Source organism: Aotus nancymaae, unplaced genomic scaffold (assembly GCF_030222135.1).
Source record: "Aotus nancymaae isolate 86718 unplaced genomic scaffold, 86718_ANA_hifiasm-v0.15.2.pri h1tg000210l, whole genome shotgun sequence".
In the NCBI taxonomy this organism is placed as follows: domain Eukaryota; kingdom Metazoa; phylum Chordata; class Mammalia; order Primates; family Aotidae; genus Aotus; species Aotus nancymaae.
This window is the reverse complement of record NW_026988625.1, coordinates 2,283,580-2,301,979: the sequence shown is the minus strand read 5'-3', so window position 1 is coordinate 2,301,979 and position 18,400 is coordinate 2,283,580. Positions and strand designations below refer to the sequence as shown.

Sequence of the window (18,400 nt, the reverse complement as noted above, 5' to 3'; positions counted from 1 at the left end):
CTTTTCTGGGCAGTCTACAGGCAGGACCCAGGGGCCTGTGTCCCTGTCTGTCCTGACTCTCAGCCTGTGGGCTTTTCTTCCCCCCAGGGGCTTCAGGAATTCTCTGAGATTTCATCTTGCCTCACAGGTCATGAGCCCCCAGGAAGCCAGGCTCTCCTCAAAGGCCTTGAGGTACAGGTGTGAGCCAGAGAGATGCAGCTCTCCTGCCTGCTCCACCATCTGCTCCACCCTAGGCAGTTCAGAGTCCAGGGGGCTGTGTCAGGGCAGCTGTTCCCATCCAAGACTCAGGCCCTTGAAACTGGCTGCAGATGTCAGAAGCTAAGGGCAACCCTGCAGGCAGTGCCTGACCAGGCTGGGCCAAGCTCAAGAAAGCCCCAAGCAGACTCAGGCTAGTTTGAGTTGGACAATCTGCACGATCTGGAGAGGAAAGAGACTGCTGTGTGAAGCAGATGACCACCTGCCCAGCTGCCTGCCTGCTCCCTTGTCAGGTCAGGTGCCCTGGGTCTCCCAGATGGCTGCTGGCACCTCACTGCCTGTTCCCTCCTCAGCACCTCTGTGCAGCGCCAAGGCAGCTCCTTCACAGCTATTTCGGGTACTGCCAAGTATGGTTCCTTCCTCTTCTGCCCTCTTGCTTGAGCCTCACCTGGCATCCCAGCTGGGCATGGCCCTGGGAATGACAGAATGGGGCAGGGGGTTGCCTCTGAATCCTGTGGGTGTGGCAGCAGGGGACAGCTGGAAAGGCCAGCCGAGAGCTTGCTTAGAGGCCATTTCCTGCAGCATTGCCCAAGGGACTTAATTATGACACCCTGAGGCACCCATGGTGCTGATGGAAGACACTGGCCACCTGCCAGCCACCCCATTCACCGGCAGGCATTCCAGTGGCAGCCTGCCCCTGCCATGGGCTTTTCCAAGGCTTAAGAGGCACTTTTTCAAAACTGAGGTGATTTGGCATAACTACATTCTCCATGCTTCCGTTTCTACGTCTGTAAAACAGGGACACTGCCGATTTCTTGTTCCTCTGAGTGTAAAGTGGGGGTGTAGGAAGAGACTTGAGGTGGACAAGTCTGGCCCCTGAGTCTTGGTCCCACTTTGCATCAGTAGGCAGCCTTGGCAGGTCACCTGAACTCAGTTTCCCTCTCTGGAAAATGAGGGGTGAGCTGATTACATACTCAGGCTGTCCCTCCCAGTGTCAACATAGGATGAATCTCTGTGTCCCTACTCAGCCCACACTTGACACTCATCCACTCTGTGACAAGCTCGTGCTTTGGGTCTGAATGCTGTTCTGACTGGCCTGTGCCTCTTGCTCACCCGTCTTTCCTGCCTTGGAATTTCCAGGGGCACTTGTTTTCCTGAAGAGCCTTTGCTTGTGCCCTTGAAGTGGAGGAAGCTGTAGAAGGAGTCATGACTAAAAGGTGGGGTCCACAAAGGGAACCCTCAGCCCAGGGAGTCTCCAAACAGCCTTGGGCTGTGCTATAATGGCCCAAGCAGTGACCCAGCAGCCGGCAGTGGGGTTTACTATAAAAACCAGAACTGTGTTTGAATCTGTGGCCTCAGGCTGTCGAGCTCAGGGTTGGCCCTGGCTGAGTGAAAAGCCTGTGTCCCACAGAAAAGAGAGCCGGTGCCCCTCCAGGAGTAAGCTCCCCTGAGACCACAGTGTGCTGGAGACAGCATGAGCCGTGGGCCGGGAGTAGCAATGTTTTATACCTTCAGGGACATCTGTCACCTCTAAGTGGTACCACCTGCCAAGATCGCACAGCCCCCAGGCACTACCCTGCTTCCCAGCCCCGTCATAAATGGACAGGGCAAGAGCACAGGCTGGCCCAGCAGCTCCCCACCACCTCCACTTAACCAGCTCTCGGTTCCCCTGGGAAAGCCTTTCTGGGCTCCCAAATCACAGCAGTCATGCCCTCCCTCTGTGGACCCCTAGGCTCGCCCTACCTCAGGACTCAGTGTTTGAAGCTCTGTTTCCTCAAGAGCAGTGGGAAGATAACCAAGTCTTAAGGGTATAGGCGGGGTTCGGTAACTTGTATCAGGCACGAGCTTAGTCTGGGGCTCCATAAATTATTCAGATTGTTAGAAGTCCGTCTCTGTGACCTCATCTGCCAGTGAGGAGCCCAGAGCCATTCTGAAGGTTTGGGGGATTGACTGAGATGCTTGGTGCAGAGAGGGAGCTTTGAGCACAATCTCAGTGTCTTCAAGTGCTTGGAGGCTGTTGGTGTGCACCTGCAGCTGCCCTCAACTCTAAGCAAACATTATCCCAGCCACTCTGGCCACCAGGGAACCCAGCCCTGGTGACCCAGGGTCCAGGAATCAAGTGGGGCAAATCTGAAGACAGTATATGTGCCTGTGGAGCTGGGAGACACAAGTCAGGGGGGTACGGCCAGAGCAGCGGGACCCAGGGCTGAGGGAGAACTAGGAGAGGGCCAGAGGATACCCTCCTCATGGGGTTCCTGCTTCTAGCTGCTACCCCTGGTCCCTACCCATCTGTGATCCTGCCTCTGCCTTTCCCTCGGATGCTATGGGGGTGTTAACCTAGTGCTGGCTCCCTCCACCTGCCCTCAGCCAGGCCTCCTCCTGGTCACTGCTGTCCATGCCCTTCTTGTCTGGCCCTGGCTTAGCTTCCCCCTAGCTCACCCCGGCACATACCCCACACCCTCCCTGAGGCCCAAACATGTGCTCCCTGGGCTGAATGCAGTGGGTCTTCTGCTGCTGCAGTTGGAACCTGGCCATACCCCTTCCCCCTGTGTGGCCATGGTGAGGAAGACCAGGTAAAGCAACGGCCGTCCCTTTCACCTGTCCACCCCAGGAGACCCTTCTCAGCACTCTGGCTCTCTAGAACTTCATAGCCCTCCACAGGCCAGGTGTTAGAGGAACAGAAGAGGGAGAGGGCTGCTGTGGCTGCTGCCCCCCTGTGGGGAACTGCTGTGTCCAGATCATCCTGGGGCTGCTGGTGTCATCCTTCTCATTGGGTCTCTGACTGCAAACACAGAAGCCCAGCTCTACCTGGTGTAGGCAGAAAGCCAGTTGGTTTGCTCCCACCCTGTTGGCTCATGACTCTGCCTGGTAGCTTCCGTCTTCAGACCAGCTTTCTCTGGAGGCCAGCCTCATGGCCACAGGAAGACCCCCCACCTTTCGGGGCATATGTCCGTCTACATACCGCCCCATGCCACAGAGAAGAAGGGGTATTCCCAAAGGCTCTCAATAGGAGGGGAAGCCAGGCTGGGATCCTGGGGCCCACCTGCTGGCTGAATTCCTATGGCTGGCGGGTAGGTCTCAGGCCTGGCCGAGCAGGCAAGGGGGCCAACCCTGGGGGTAGGGAAAGGACAAGCCCATTACAGAAGAAGGGGCTTCTGGGAATGGTGCCCAGTACATGATAAATAAAGACAGGAGCCCCCATACTGGGGCATGTGAGTGAAGATACAGTGAAGAGATGAATAAGGGCACACTAGCCGGCCTGACCCTGCCCGGGAAACGTGCCCTTCAGCACACCGTTACCAGGAAAAGGCCAAGCAAGATGCCAAAATGAAACCAGAGCACATGCAAATGTAAAATGCTGCCTTTCAAGCCTCTCAGGGCTGGCTGGGAAAGTTTTGAGAGTCACGATAGCGTGGGGGTGGCCAAGCGGGTGGCATCATCTGTGGTTCCCTTCTGCTTTTCCATGGACTCACTGCCTGATTTGTTTAGTCTTCCATCCTTTCTGAAATCAGCGGTGTTATGTTACAAAAGGAAATGGAAGGGAGATGGGGATCCAAACTGCGCTGGCGTGTGTGATGCAAACTAGACCCGTCCTCACGGGTGGGTCTATTGGTGTCTGGGTGCCCTGGGAGGCGCAGGGATGGGAGGGTCTTCAGCAGGACGCACTGCTGCAGTAGATGGATACCCAGGAGACAGTGTCTGCCCACTCTGGCACCTACTGTAAACAGACCCTGTCTGTTGGAAAGCAGGTGTCTTCACAAGCTGCTGCAGGAACCAGGAATGCATGGTAGGAAGATGCAGCATTGATGTTTGCCACCCTAAGTGTGGATAGCTGCAGCACCCTAGTTTTGTCCTTTTCAGGCAGTGCCAGAAGGTAGAAGGTGGCTGCCGGCCTCCAAACAGTCCCCCACCCTGCAGGTGGACCCTCCATGTCACAACAGGAGCCAGTGTAGAGGCCACAAGCGCTCGAAGCTGCGAGTTTTAAGCTCCTCTCAGGCCTTAACAGCTCAGGGCAGAAGGTGCCTGGCTTCCCTCCCAGGACTGCTAGAGCAGGGTGGGCTCACACCTGTGGACAGATACTGTGGACAATTAGCAAGGACCCACGGGGACAGGGTCCTGAAAGGGGCACCACGTAGACATCCTGCAGTGGTCCCTGTGGCCAGTGGCCCAGGTCCCCAGAACCCTGTACTGCAGCATGATGTGTGCCAGGCCCCATGCCAAGGAGAAGGCAGTGTCACTCTTAACCTTGGTCCATTCTGGGCATTAGTTTCTCCAGCGGGTTGGCTATAAGGACCCATCTGGGAGCCTGTCAACTTACTTCAGGCCCCTGAGGTCCCACCCCAGACATGGGCCTCCTTAATGCCTGTTTCTTCTCATCACTCACTCACTCCACCATCTGCTTTCCACACACCCTGCCTGGACCCCAAGTAGGTTTCAGATGCCATGCTGGTCACTAGGACACTGCAGGGAACCAGACTCTGGAGCTAGTGATAGGTAGGGTGTGCCCAGTGCCACGGCAGGTAAAGTAGGGGCCGAGGGAGATGATGGCGGGGGAGTTCCCCAGAGTCAACTTTGCCCTGGCTAAGCCTTCATAGAGGAGCGGTGCAGGATGGCAAGTGGGAAGAAGGAGGGGGAACCCCGGCATCCCAGAAGCTGCGAATGATTCTCTGGGCACTGCTGAAGGGAGTGGGTGAGGGTGGAGCCTTGCCAGAGCTTCCCTGCAGCCTGCTTTGACTTAGCAGTTCCACCTCTAACAAGTGGTCCTGTGGCTGAGTAAGCACCTGTGCAGGGAGGTGTACACACTGGGCCTCTCACTGTGTCTTTACATTTGATCAGGCTCCACCTAAGTGTACCCCATAGGGGGACAGGTCCAGCAAACATATGAGATGCAACCACACAAAAGAGGAGGCTGCAGAGCAGTGGGTGTATCAGTCATTTGCTGCCACTTAGGAGGAGGAAATAGGTAGGGGTGGGGATACACTTCTGTCCTTGAGACAGTGAGAGGGGCCTGAGAAGCCCCTGGATGGGCATGTACCCTTTGGCACTGTGGCAGGTTCCAGGGGACACCAGACAGGATGTCCCCAAGACTCTTGCCTCAACCTGTGCCATCCATCCCACAGGGCATCTGGCGGATACCCGTGGACGAGATCGACCGGCCGGGCAGCTTCGCCTGGCACATGAACCGCTCCATCGTGCTGCTGCTCAAGGTGCTGGCCCAGCTGCGGGACCACAGCACCCTGCTGAAGGTGTCCTCCATGCTTCAGCGGACCCCAGACCAGGGCAAGTGAGTGCAGCCACTTTGGACACAGCCTAGCATGCTGTGTGGGTCAGGGGCACACCCACCCCAGGCAGCCTCTCCACTGCTTTGACCCAGCTGTGAGGCCCACTGTCTGGGAGCCTGGATCAGCCCTTCATTCACCTCAGGGTCCTCTCTGTCCCAGTGTCTAGAACCTAAACAACACCTCCTGCCCCCAGGCACCCTGGGACAGACACAAGCTGTCCTCACGGATCCTGGTTTTGGGTTGAGACTCTGGACAACCCAGGCTTTTCTTTCCTCCTGCTTCCCCCAACTCAGGGTTATCGGGGTGCTGTCAGATTGTAAGGAAAACATGTTCAGAAGATGGCCGGGGAACCCCCAGACAAAGGCCAGTAACATGGGCTGAGCGACAGGAGTGCCCGGGCCTCAATGGTAAACAGAGAGCCCTCTGCCAGAAAGGGCAGGACAGACAGTAGAGCCATCTGTTGCAGCTGTCATTTACGGGGGGTGTTGGGGGGTCCTGGAAGAGATGCAGCTCAGATGTAGATAGACCTGACCTGGAGGCCTCACCCCATCAGCTGGGCTGAGCCCCCTCCCATGCCTGCACTGCCTCACCCTCTGGCTGTTTCACTTACCTACCTCGTGCCAGACGATGTGCCAGGAGTTCAGGGGCCTCCAGCTGGGGCCTGGGGCACCCTGCTGCCAGGCTTGAGGAAGCAGTGGTAGGCCTTCCCCAGCTATCACTGAGCCCAGCACATAGAGTGGACCCACTACAGAGGGCCCAAGGGCAGCAGGCTGGTGCCAGGTCAGAGGCCTACTGGCTCTGTGGGTAGAGGGAGCTCGGGGGGCTTCTAGGGAAGCAGCCCCAACAGGTGGGCAGTTGGGACACTGAGGAACCAACCTCAAGGCATCCCCAAGGCAGGCATGGGCAGCAGCCACCATCCAGCAGTGCTGTGTGGTGTCGGATGCTCTCCTGTCCTCTCTGACTACCCCTGTATGACTGCAGGAAGTATCTACGAGATGCTGACCGCCAGGTCCTGGCACAGCGGGCCTTCATCCTCACTGTGAAGGTGCTGGAGGACACACTGAGCGAGCTCGCAGAGGTATGCCACCTGCATCCACCTCTCCTCCACGGTCCTTGAATACGCTCCCAAGCTCTTCCCAGGTGGTGGGCTCAATCCCACCGTTTGCACACACCTAAGCAGGATGTGCCTGAGGATCCCCATGCATGAGGTAGCACCCATCCTGCCTCTTCATAGTCAGGGAAGGTCAGCCGTGGTAATGAATGCACGTGAATTCAGTGAGGCATGGATGCACTTGGTGATTAGTAAGAGACATAGTGACTCCACAAAACTGAGCTCCCCAAGGGCGTGCACCACCCAGGGCAGGGTCCCAAGCCCTCTCCCTAGCAGGCTGACAAGGCCTGTGAGAACACTGTGTGCGTGCATCATCCCTTTTCAGCCTCGAGGCAGGTGCAGCAGTGGCTCCTCACAGCTGAGCACCTGGAGGAGGCCAGGGAGGTTAAGTAGCCAGCCTAGCTGGTGGGGCTGTTGGGAGTTTAGCCAGGACTGCCTCCAGAGCTTATGTCTGGTAGGGCTGGCTGTGACTCAGTGCAGGGGATCAGGTTGGCATCCTGAGCCTGTTGAGGAGGAGTCCTTGCCAGCCAGCCGCCAACCGTGGGCCTCGTGCATTAGGGGCCAGGAAGACTTGGCTCTGCAGCAAACATGCTTGGTGGCTCTGGACAGGTTCCCTCCCATAAAATGCCGAGCTGCCCAGAGTTCACATCATGGAGTTGAAGAAGAGCTGGACAATACTGCCCCAACTCAGCCCAGGCCTGTTATTCAGGAGCAGCACCACCTCCAGAGTCCCATCAGCCCCTTGCTATCTGGGAGTGTGGTGGGGCAGCCAGAGGTACAGAGAAGGGACGGTTCTTCTCATGCAGGTCTCTGGGCCTAGTGTTCTTCTCTGATAACTGGGACACAGCCCTGGCCAGCTGGCAGATATCCAGAGTCAGACAGATGTCAGATGGGAGAGGCCCAGGATGGGCACACCAGTGCCCAGAGGTGATTCATTGCAGTGGAGACACCAACGACACAGCATCTTGCCTTTGGTTTCTTTGTAGGGGTCAGAACGCCCAGGGCCCAAGGTCTGTGGCCTCCCTGGAGCCAGGATGACCACCGATGTCTCACATAAGGCCAGTCCTGAGGATGGCCAGGAGGGCCTCCCCCAGCCGAAGAAGCCCCCTCTGACTGATGGTTCAGGGCCAGGCCCCGAGCCAGGGGGCAAAGTGGGCCTTCTCAACCACCGGCCTGTGGCCATGGACGCAGGAGACAGTGCAGACCAAAGTGGGGAGCGGAAGGACAAGGAGAGCCCCCGGGTAGGGCCCACTGAGCCCATGGACACAGGCGAGGCCACTGTTCGCCACTCAGACTTGGAGCGGACAACACCCTTGCTGCCAGGTCGCCCCCCGAGGGACCGGGGCCCCGAAAGCCGGCCCACTGAGCTGTCCCTGGAGGAGCTGAGCATCAGTGCCCGGCAGCAGCCCACCCTGCTCACCCCAGCCCAGCCAGCCCCTGCCCCTGCCACCACCATGGGGACCAGGGTGGGCAGCCACCCTGAGGAGCCGCTCCCCCGGCTCAGCCGCAAGAGGAAGCTCCTGGAGGACACAGAGTCTGGCAAGACACTTCTGCTGGACGCTTACCGTGTGTGGCAGCAGGGCCAGAAGGGCGTGGCCTATGACCTGGGCCGTGTGGAGAGGATCATGTCGGAGACCTACATGCTCATCAAGCAGGTGGGCGGTGAGCAGAGGCCTGAGGGCACTTGTCTGCTGGCAGCACCCCGACTCTTGCCTTTCTGTTCTCAAGGAGGGTCGTCCCAGGCCTGCCCTTGGGGTGGGTTTAGGTGTCATTCCCACCCCATCCCCACTGTTCACTTTCTGCAGTGAGCTTTAAAGAGTTGATATTCAACCAGGAAGGAAGTGAGAGCCCATCACAGAAACCTCATCACACCAGCACGGGGAGTCTGGACCACTGCTCCCACCGCTGCGCTGGGCCTCTGGGCACATCTTAGGGCATTTCTGTCAAGACTTCTGTGCTTCTCATTTAAAGATGGCTACAGTGTCCTGAGTGTGACCAGAGATGCCTTTCTTATTTTCCTTTCTTTTTTAAAAAAAATTTTATTTTAATATATCAGGCACTTTCCTTTTTCTCCATTTAAAATTATTCCCATAGGAAGAATCTCCAAAACTTTGGTGACTGGCTTAAATGAGATGACCATCCCTGAGTTTTTCCCCTAATCGTGTCAGTTTGCAATGCACCTGCCACACCTGCCCCATATCATATGGACCTTGGGCACTGAATCTCTAGACGCACTCAACACAGCATGGGGCTCTCACCGTCAGATCTGGGATTCCGAAAGGCCTCTCCCACTCTGATCATAGCCCTCCATCCTGCCCATTTAAGGGGCACGTTCTAGCTTAGGAGACTCCCCTCATCCCCTAGCCACTGGGCCTCAGCCGAATTTGAAGGCTTGGTTGGGGCCCTGAGTCTGCCTGTCAGCAGCTTCAGCTTGTGAGGATGTAAGTAACTCAGCCATAGAAATGAACTTGGTATGGCCACATGGGCTCAGAGGAATAGCTGGGTTCAGTCCTGGCACCAGTGCCTGGTGCTGTGGGGTCTGGGTGTGGACAGCAGTGGGGACAGCTGGCGATTCAGCAGAGTCTGGAGTGGTGGTGGGCACCTGAGCCACAGGGCATGCCCCCTGCCCAGGCTGGTCTGTGCTACCTACGCAGACAGGGCTCTGGGGAGGCTAGCCACAATGGCTTGGGTCCCCTGACCTCAGGCATCTCCCTGTTAAGGTGGATGAGGAGGCTGCGCTGGAGCAGGCTGTGAAGTTCTGCCAGGTCCACCTTGGGGCTGCCGCCCAGAGACAGGTAAGCCCAACTTAGCCTGTGCCAGTCTCATCTTGCGGAGCCTACCCCACGTCAAGGCCCCATGATGCAGACTAAGAAGCAGGTTCACTCTTGGGACTGTTCTTGTGGTCAGCTTGGGCCGAGGGGAGATGAGCAGGAGGTAGCTGAGCCTCCAGCCCATGGCCATGGTGGGCAGAGCCTTGGACAGGCCCCAGGCCCTAGCTCAGACATGCTGAGGAGTCCCCTCACCTCAGCTACCTTTTCTATAACAAGGAAGATGGTCCCTAGCCAGCTGACCTCACCTGGGAAGTCCATTCTATTTGGGACAGAGGTGGAAGAAGTGATGCTAGAGCCAGGCTGGTTAGGAACCAAGTGGCTAGGGGGGAAGGCAGAGATGCGGCCTGTACAGGGGCCCCCGAGGGTAAGGCATGTGGGGGGCAAGGTGTCCTAAGAGGGTAGGCAGGAGTCCTGGAGTTTATTAAGCAGGGAGGAAGCAAGGCAGCAACACTCCTGAGTGGGGAAGATGGGGTTGGTGCAGAGGCCAGGCTAGGGTCAGGGGGTCTAAGATATGGCAGGGGGTGGGGAGTGGGAGAGGCCCCTCCTGGCAGGACCCCAAGCCAGGGTTGAGATTGGATTTGTGTTGAGTCTGAGACTCTTCCAAGAGAGAGGCCAAGTGGTCAGGAAGGTCAGGGGCCCCCACCTGGAGGGACAGTACAGGCCAGAGACCTGGGGTAAGTGTCCCTGAAGCCATCAGAAGCCAGGAGAGGGCACAGGCAGGGCCAAGGACCTTGGCAAGGTCACAGGCACCGGGAAGAGACTTGGGGCAGGTCAGGGCAATAGCCAGGAAGAAGAGTGTTCCCAGGGGCCAGCTGGTCAGCAAGGCCAGGGCAGTGAGGATGGGGGCCCAATAGATATGGGGACCTAGGAGCCAGGACTGTTTATGAAGAGTGATGAGGCTGGAAACGGCTTGAGCAGGAGCAGGTAAGGGGCTGGGTCTGGAGGAGAGAAGTCTCCATGGGAGAGGCCCAGCTTGAGGGAAGACCAGTGGGCAGGGTCTGGCTGTGAGGAGGGGTTTCGATGACCGAAGAGGTGGGAGGGGTGGGATCACAGCTCAATGAGACGATGTGGTGGGGAGGGGCAAGCGTGGCAGGCAGAGAGAGTAGATGTGCCCTGTCTAAAACACAAGCCTCCAGGCCTTATGTTTAGGTGGTTTGCCATTTGAGTAGGTGCAGCCTCTTGTCCCCAGAGGTGGCCCAATGCCCCAAGTAGCCTCACCCCAGGTCCCCTTGTTCCAGCTCAGAGGGTAGGTGGCTTGCGATTTGAGTAGGTGCAGCCTCTTGTCCCCAGAGGTGGCCCAATGCCCCAAGTAGCCTTGCCCCAGGTCCCCTTGTTCCAGGTCTCCTAGCAGAGGGCTGGTAGCTGCCCTTGGGGTCCAGACAGGCTTCCTCTCAATGGAATGGGGCCTCGGACCCCCACCGCCTGCCTGGGCTGTAGGTCTGAGGAAGTCCAGGAGGGTCAGCTTTGACCAAGCAGGCTGTGGGCCAGATGGGACATGCTGTGGGGAATAGGTGAGCCTGGTCCCTGCTAAGGGCCAGAGTCCTTGGCAGGGAGTACTCCAACCCCCAGCAGTCCCCACCACTTCATTATTGTCCAGGTGAGCAGAATGCACAGCACAGCCACCTGGGCCCCAGTGCTAGGCACAGGCCCAGGCCCACCAGGATACCCCTGCCTCCTCCACTAATCCAGTTGGGGCAGGTAGACATGTGAGTGGTGACTACTCCTGAGAGGAGAGCTGTTTCTGCTTTTGACATCCTTAAAAGGTAGACCCACACAGGAAACCCCCCACAACCCCACACCGTAGCCTGAGAAGAAAGGGGTACTGAGCTGGCAGGAGCCAGGGCAAGGCCAGGTCCCATTTTGCTGAGGCACATGCATATAAGGGCCCCTGAGGGCTCGGTGGGCAGAGGTTCCTGTGAGAGACCTCGGAAAACACAGGCTGGGTTATGGGGGTGGCCAGAGCCAGGGGACTCAAGTCTTTACCTTTCAGGTTGCCTGCTGCTGGGCAATGACAGGCCAGGCTCTAGCAGTCCCCTCCCAGGGTGTGGAGGGGAGTGGAGGGAAGGAGGCCTTAACAACACTCAGACCTGCCTGCCTGCTTCTCAGACCTTGGTGTGGTGGGGGCACCTTGGTATCTGCCCCGGGCCCTCTCATCGCATTTCTCACCTAGGACTTTTACCCTGGGCCCAAAGAAGATGCCACTGTGGGGGCTGGCTGCCATCCTCTGGTCCTCTCCTCCCTCAAGCCCAATCTTGGAGGCCATTTTCTGCCATCTGAACCCACTGCTCCCGCTTCTCAGGGAGTGTCCATTTTGCTCATGGCATGTCCTGGTTGCCATGGCAGCCCTGAACCTGCCTGGAGGACGCTCTGGACATAATTAGAGGCTCAGTGCCCACGGCTGAGGCCCACTCCTGAGCAAGGACAGGGACACTGTACTCACCTTCCCCCAGCATGTCTGCTCATGCTGCCAACTAGGCTGCTACGATACCACTGGCACCGCTGCAGGCCCATGGGGCCCGAGAGACAGGTCTATCCTCCTGCCCCACCCTCCCACAGGATGGGCTGCCCACAGCACAAGGCTGGGCCCCAGAGCACCGGCCTGGGGCTCATCCCAGACACCCAGTACATGGCAGAGTCCACAGGGGCCTGTCCTGAACCATATGGAACTAGGGAAGACGGTGTTTTAGCCTGACAAATGTCAGAAGACACAGGGTCATCAGTGGAAGTAAACTGCCGCCCAACGTGCACTGAAGTACCTACCAGCAGGCGCATGATTCTCCCACACTCGTGGAGATGGGGATGGGGGTGCTGCTGGCCCCATGTGGGCCAGCTCCCGCAGTACAGTGGGCCTGGTGCTAGGGAGGGCTGAAGGGTAGGCCCAGCCCCACAGCTCAGCTGTGAGAGGCTGCCTCAGGGCTGGCTATGGGTGGGAGCAAAAGTAGCCCTGTGAAAAGAGCCCCAAAAGGGCCTCATGACAAAGGGAACTGTGTGGATGAAGACTCCGAGGACCTAGGCCCCGGCTCACCTGGAAATCGAAGGCCCGTGGTGGGAGCAGCTGCCAAGGCCAGGCTGCAGGCAGAGGCCAAGCTGGGGGCAGCACTGGGCGCCATGGCAGTTGGTCACAGTGGACTGTGGTATCAAGCCCAGGAAGCAAACTCCTGTAGCATCCCACTCGCTCCCTCAGGACTCTCCCATGAGTGGCCTTTGGGAAGTCACCCTCCAAGACTGACCACCTGTTTGTGCCTGCATTCCCTGGTTGGGAGCTGTGCCCATGCCTAGGGTCCTGCTGGACATACTCCTGCCAGACTGGTGCCCTACGGTGTGAGGGCAAAGCCAGCTGGAGATCCTTCCACTGAGACCCCGCTGGCATGGCCTGGATGTCCTTCCAGGGTCCCGGCTGTATCCTGGCATCAGCAGGATCCTGACGGGGTGCCTCTCTGATGGACCTTGTTGGCAGTATTTGGAAGCTCAGCGGTGCCATATGGGCAGTGTTGGCACCCCCCAGGGTGTCCTGTGGGACAGTACTGGTGAGCTGGCAGGTAGAGCAGCATGGGCTCAGCTGCCCAGCCAGCCTTTCTTACCTCTCATTTGTCCTTACAGGCCTCAGGGGACACCCCCACCACTCCAAAGCACCCCAAAGACAGCCGAGAGAACTTCTTTCCTGTGGCAGTGGCACCCACAGCCCCTGACCCTGTGCCAGCTGACTCCGTCCAGCGGCCCGGTGATGCTCACACCAAGCCTCGCCCTGCACTAGCTGCCACCACAGCTGTTACCACCTGCCCTCCCTCAGCATCAGCTTCCAACCTGGACCCTTCCGAGGACCCTGGGCCTCCCCAGCCACACAGGCCTGAAGCCACCCCCAGCATGGCCTCTCTGGGCCCCGGTGAGTCCCATCCCAGTTCAGGGCTAGGCCCAGGCCCCTGCCGCCATCAAGTCTTCCCTGTGTGGAGAATGTGGATATGGAGAAGGGAGGCAAGCAGTGCCCTCCAGCCCAGTTGATCCCATGGGTTGGCGGGGCAGGTGGCTGCGGGTCTGCTCACCAGTCACTGGCAGCCTCAGTGGCCCTGGTCAGCACATTGTGTATCTACCACTCTTAACACTGGGTGCTTCAGTCTCCCTGTCTGTGAAAGGTGATGATGAAGAGGGAGGGAACAAACACCATCACAGATGTGTTTGCTGCCGTCATGGTTTCTTCCCCATAAACCCTTACTATAAGTAGGAAGGATGGTTTGGTCAGGTAGGAAAAGGGGATACAAGCCCATACCATGCCTCCCTCAGGGCACTGGGTGGGGTTCTGACCCTCAGCACGCTGCAAGGCCATTGGTATCTGGCCTCAGATGCCTGTGAGCATTTCCTGGGCACCAGAGCAATCTGCCCGAGCCCCATCTTGCTCATGGGCAAGACAGAAGCCAGCCAGGATGAGGGCAGGGGCAGGTCAGGGGGCTTGTGAAGGAAAACAGACAGGACAAATGCACAGGCAGTAGAGGTCCCTGCTGGCCTCATCAGCGAAAGCTTCTGTTCCTTCTAAAACCCAGGATCCACTGGCACCCTCCCCTGTGCTGGTCCTGACACCAGCAGCTCTGGCAGCTGCAATTCTGCCAGGCTGGGTTCAGCTCAGGCCTGGGCCAGGTTCCACCTGCCACCCAGGGCAGGGGACCCTTCCCTGTTGGTTCCCAGGACTCTAGGATCATGTGGCCAGGCCCTGAAGACCCTGTAATAGGACAGGGATGTTCCCTAACCAATTCATCTCCCCAGCTGGTAGGGCCCCAGGAGACGCCAGCCTGGTCAGAGGGTTCCCTGTGTCCCTGGGAACATCCAGCGATGGACCAGCTTCCCAACCCTCCCCTTCAGGCCCTCCCCTGCTTCTCCCTCCCTGCTTCAGGGACCCAGCCTGTTTCCTTGCCCCAGACCCTGCACTGGCCCATAGCCTGTGTCACCCCTGGAGGCTCACCTGTCTTCCCAGTTGAATTTCCCATCCATCTGAACAAGACAGCCACTCTGCAGAAGTGCCCGGCAGAAGGCAGGCCTGAGAGCCCCCACAGACTGTGGGCCTGAGTGGAGGTTGAGTTGAGAAGTCCTTCTCAGTTCTTTCACGTGGTAGCTCAAACAGCAGGTGCTGATGTTTTCACCTGATGCCATCTACACTGCTTTAAGGATTGTGAACATGTAAGCATCCTCTAGCCCAGTCAGCACTGGCTATGGCCCTGTGAGACAAAGAATCCCTTCTCTTTGGGTTAGAACCTGTGGCCATTTGTTCCCAGAGGAGCCTCTGAGGGCCACAGGACAAAGTAGTAAAAAAACTGTAGTGGTGGTTGGGCGCGGTAGCTCTTGCCTGTAATCCCAGCACTTTGGGAGGCCAAGGCGGGCGGATCACGAGGTTAAGACATCAAGACCAGCCTGGCCAACATGGTGAAACCCCATCTTTACTAAAAATACAAAAAGTAGTCTAACCAGGCGTGCTGGCAGCCACCTGTAATCCCAGCTATTTGGGAGGCTGAGTTAGGAGAATCGCTTAAACCTGGGAGGCGGAGGTTGCAGTGAGCTGAGATCACGCCATTGCACTCCAGCCTGGGGACAAAGAGAGACTCCATCTCAAAGAAAAAAAGAGAACTGTCGTGGTTCCACCACCATGTGACCTTGGGCGTCCCTTTTCTTCTTTCTGCCTCAGTTTCCTGCATAAAATGGCTAAGATGAAGATAATAGCACTGCAGAATTTGGAATGGTGCTTGGTATTAAGCAGAGACTTGGGGTGGGTTTTATTTTTGTGCGTGGTTTTTTGGGGTTTTTTTAGACAGAGTCTTGCTCTATTACCCAGGCTGGAGTGCAGCAGTGCAATTGTGGCTCCACTCACTGCACACCTCTCAGGTTCAAGTGACTCTCCTGTGTCAGCCTCCCAAGTAGCTGGGATTATAGGCATGCAGCACTACACCTGTCCACGTTTTATATTTTTAGTGGAGATGGGGTTTCCCTATGTTGGCCAGACTGGTGATCCACCCATGTTGGCCTCCCAAAGTGCTGGGATTACAGGCATGAGCCACCATGCCTGGCCTGTTTGTTTTGAGACAGGGTCTCTCTGTTGCCCAGGCTGGAGTGCAGCAGTGCAACTGTGGCTCACTGCAACCTCAACTCCCTCGGTTCTGGTGATCCTCTCACCTCAGCCTCCCAAGTAGCTGGGACTACAAGCATGAGCCACCACACCTGGCTAATTTTTGTATTTTTTGTAGAGATGAGGTTTTGCCATGTTGCCCAAGCTGGTCTTAAACTCCTGGGCTCAGGAGATCCACTCGCCTCAGCCTCCCAAAGTGCTGGGATTGCAGGTATGAGCCACCATGCCCAGCCTGGTGATGGTGATTTCAAGGTGTTGGGGTGATGGGAGCCCAGTGCCCTAATCATTTCGTCAGTATTGGTAGCTGACTCACTCCCATGAAGATCCAGTTCCTGTCCCTCCGCCTCCAACTGACTTGACTTCTACCAGTGTCACGCTCTCATCTTGTAGTTTTTGAGGGTCAGGAATTTACAGTGGTTTAGTGGGGTGGAGCTGGGTCAGAGTCTTGCACGTGGTTGAAGTCAAGCTATCATCAGTGCATCTGAGCTTCCTCAGGGTGTTGGCAGCCTCAGGTCCTCACTGGTTATTGGCCAGAAGCCTCAGCTCTTCCTGTGGGCCTTTCTTTAAACAGCTGAGTGTCCCTGTGTCATGGTGGCTGGTTCGATCCAGAGCTATTGACCCACAAAGAGAACACAAAGGAAGCCACGGTGTCTTTTATAACCTAATCTCAGCAGCAACTGAGATCACTGTGGGCCACACACACCTCCCTGGGGTGTAGGGAGGGCCTGGTGGATGCCAGGGCCAGGGATATCGGAGTAGGGGGCTGGAGGCTGCCTGCTTTGCCTCTCTGCCTGTCTGCCCCACCTGCAAGCAGGCCAAAGCTATAATTCACATCCTTCTCTCCTCTAACTGTGTTAGATCCAAGAAACAGGATCTGTTTCCTAGCGTACCTTCTTCAGCCTGGAGAGTTGATCCTTTTCTATTCTCATTCCCAAAACCAAATTAAATGGCCTTTTTGCCAGGATGGAACTCTTGAATGACACTGGAGGTAGGGGGCAGGGGCAGCCCTCAGCTGGGAATGTGCCAGGCCCGGCCTCTTCCTAATGGCCCCTGTGCTGAGCACTCCCTGAGCAGCCGCCCTCCGCTTCCATATCTGTCCGCCTCAGCGCTGCTGCAGATCCACAAGCAGAGGGCGTGTGGCCAGTCATGTTGGAGTGGGTGTCCCCCGAGGGTCCTCAGAGCTTTCTGGGGTGGTAGCAGAGCCAAGCTGAAACAGGCATGTCCCCTCAGAGCCCAGCCCACAAACTCTAGAAAGGGGGAAGCACCAGGAACAAGCCGGCCCCAGCAGGGTCCGGGTCCCCCAGGCATGCTGCAACTAGCTGTCGCAGGAGACGGCAGGTTCTGCCTGAAGAGGCGCCCAGCGACAGGAGAGTGCCCAGGGCTGTAGCTAAAGCTGGGCCGGGGATGAGGCTGGGAGCCAGGGATGGACAATGGCTGAACCACTTGGGAGGGCAGATTTGAGGATAGATTCTCAGAACGCTGTACTCAAGGTATGAGAGAGCCGGGAGGGCAGGTACAGTGGGGCCCCTGGCAGATGCTGTTCCCAGGGTGGGCAGCCCTGCCTCCAGGGGAAGAGTGGCCATGGCAGGAAGGCAGGGTGCTCTCAGGTGTCCCTGGTCCCTAGTGAAGAGCTCAACCATCTGTGTAGGCTGTGCTGACCAGGTTGTGGCCCCATGCAACATTTGCACCCAGAAAGCTCAGGGTCAGCCAGGGCTCTCGTGTCCCCAGAGAGGCCCTGGCACTGCCTGTCCAGGCCTCTGTCTCCTCTGGGCATGTGCTTATCATCTCCTTTGCCAGGCGCCTGCCTACCACAGGCCAGGACCTGGTTCCATGAACAGCTGCTAAAACAGTGCCTGGCCTTAGGAAGACCCCTCTCTTCTGAGACAATCAGGCCATCTAGGGTAGGGGAGTGGAGGAGGGCGGGAGCGTGGAATGCGTGTTCCCAAGTCAAGACTCAAGTAAGGGCTCCACCCCCGAGCATGGTGAAGAGGGCTGGAATGATGGCCTCATTCAGGCCCCTAGAGGCCAGGGGGAGGCAGAGCCAGGCCCAGGAGCCTCCTGGGACATAGGGTCTGGGAGACAGCTAGCCCAGACCTGGCACATGGGTCTGCCCTGAGGAGCAGGGAGAGTTGCCCCAGTGGCACAGGATTTTGGCCTGGCCACCTGCTTCCCACAGAGAACCCAAGTCGAGGGGGAGTTGGGGGAGCTCCAGACAGCCCTTTTCTGCAAGCTGGACTCCGAGGTAGGCCCCTCCCCTCAGCTCCCCCCACAACCCCATAGTGCTTCTCACAGGGTGCCTGGTCTCACCTCCTCCCGCTCCTGCTCCTGCAAAATGCCATTAGCAAGAAAGCCAGGTGCCTGCCCTCCCACCCCCACTGAGGGGTGTGTCCGACCAGGGTGCTGCTGGCCTGTGGAAGGGCCTGGCCTTGAGGCCACGGTACCGAGAGAAGGCTTGCTTGGTGGATGTGTGCCCAGCCCCAGTGAGCCCTGATCTTGCCTGCAGGAGGTGGGGAAGTGTCTGAGGACGGCAGGAGGAGCCTTCTGAGTAACTCTTCCTTGTCAGACATTGTGTCAGAGGCTGGACCTGGGAATGACAGTGAGCATAGGAGGGAATGGCCTGAGGGGGTGAGAGCCTGAGACAAAGCCTCAGCCTGGCCTCGCCTTCTCCTGCTCCTGCAGAATGCCATCAGCAAGGAGCCCCAAGCAGAGCAGCCTAATGGGGATGGCCATGGCCGTTGAGGCCTCTGCCTAGCCCAGCAGCCGCCTGCCAGCCCCAGCTTTATACCAGCAGTTGTCACTCCTACTGGCCAAAGAGGGGAGCCGACTCCCCCTGCTGGAGAGGACAGATGGAGGAGGCGGGGGCTGGAAAGTCAGT

At 57.8% G+C, this 18,400-nt stretch overlaps 1 protein-coding gene across 8 annotated transcripts in view; it reads left to right on the top strand.

Moving 5' to 3' along the window:
* The window catches only part of CABIN1 (calcineurin binding protein 1), a 161,959-nt gene that overhangs the window by 140,399 nt on the left and 3,160 nt on the right, over positions 1-18,400 (top strand). For all 8 annotated transcript variants that reach the window (XM_012454131.2, XM_012454135.2, XM_012454126.2 and 5 more), the window contains 5 exons: positions 5,316-5,479; positions 6,459-6,555; positions 7,575-8,243; positions 9,309-9,383; positions 13,020-13,302. In XM_012454131.2, the coding sequence (XP_012309554.2) occupies positions 5,316-5,479; positions 6,459-6,555; positions 7,575-8,243; positions 9,309-9,383; positions 13,020-13,302 (1,288 nt within the window). The remainder of the gene's footprint in view (positions 1-5,315; positions 5,480-6,458; positions 6,556-7,574; positions 8,244-9,308; positions 9,384-13,019; positions 13,303-18,400) is intronic.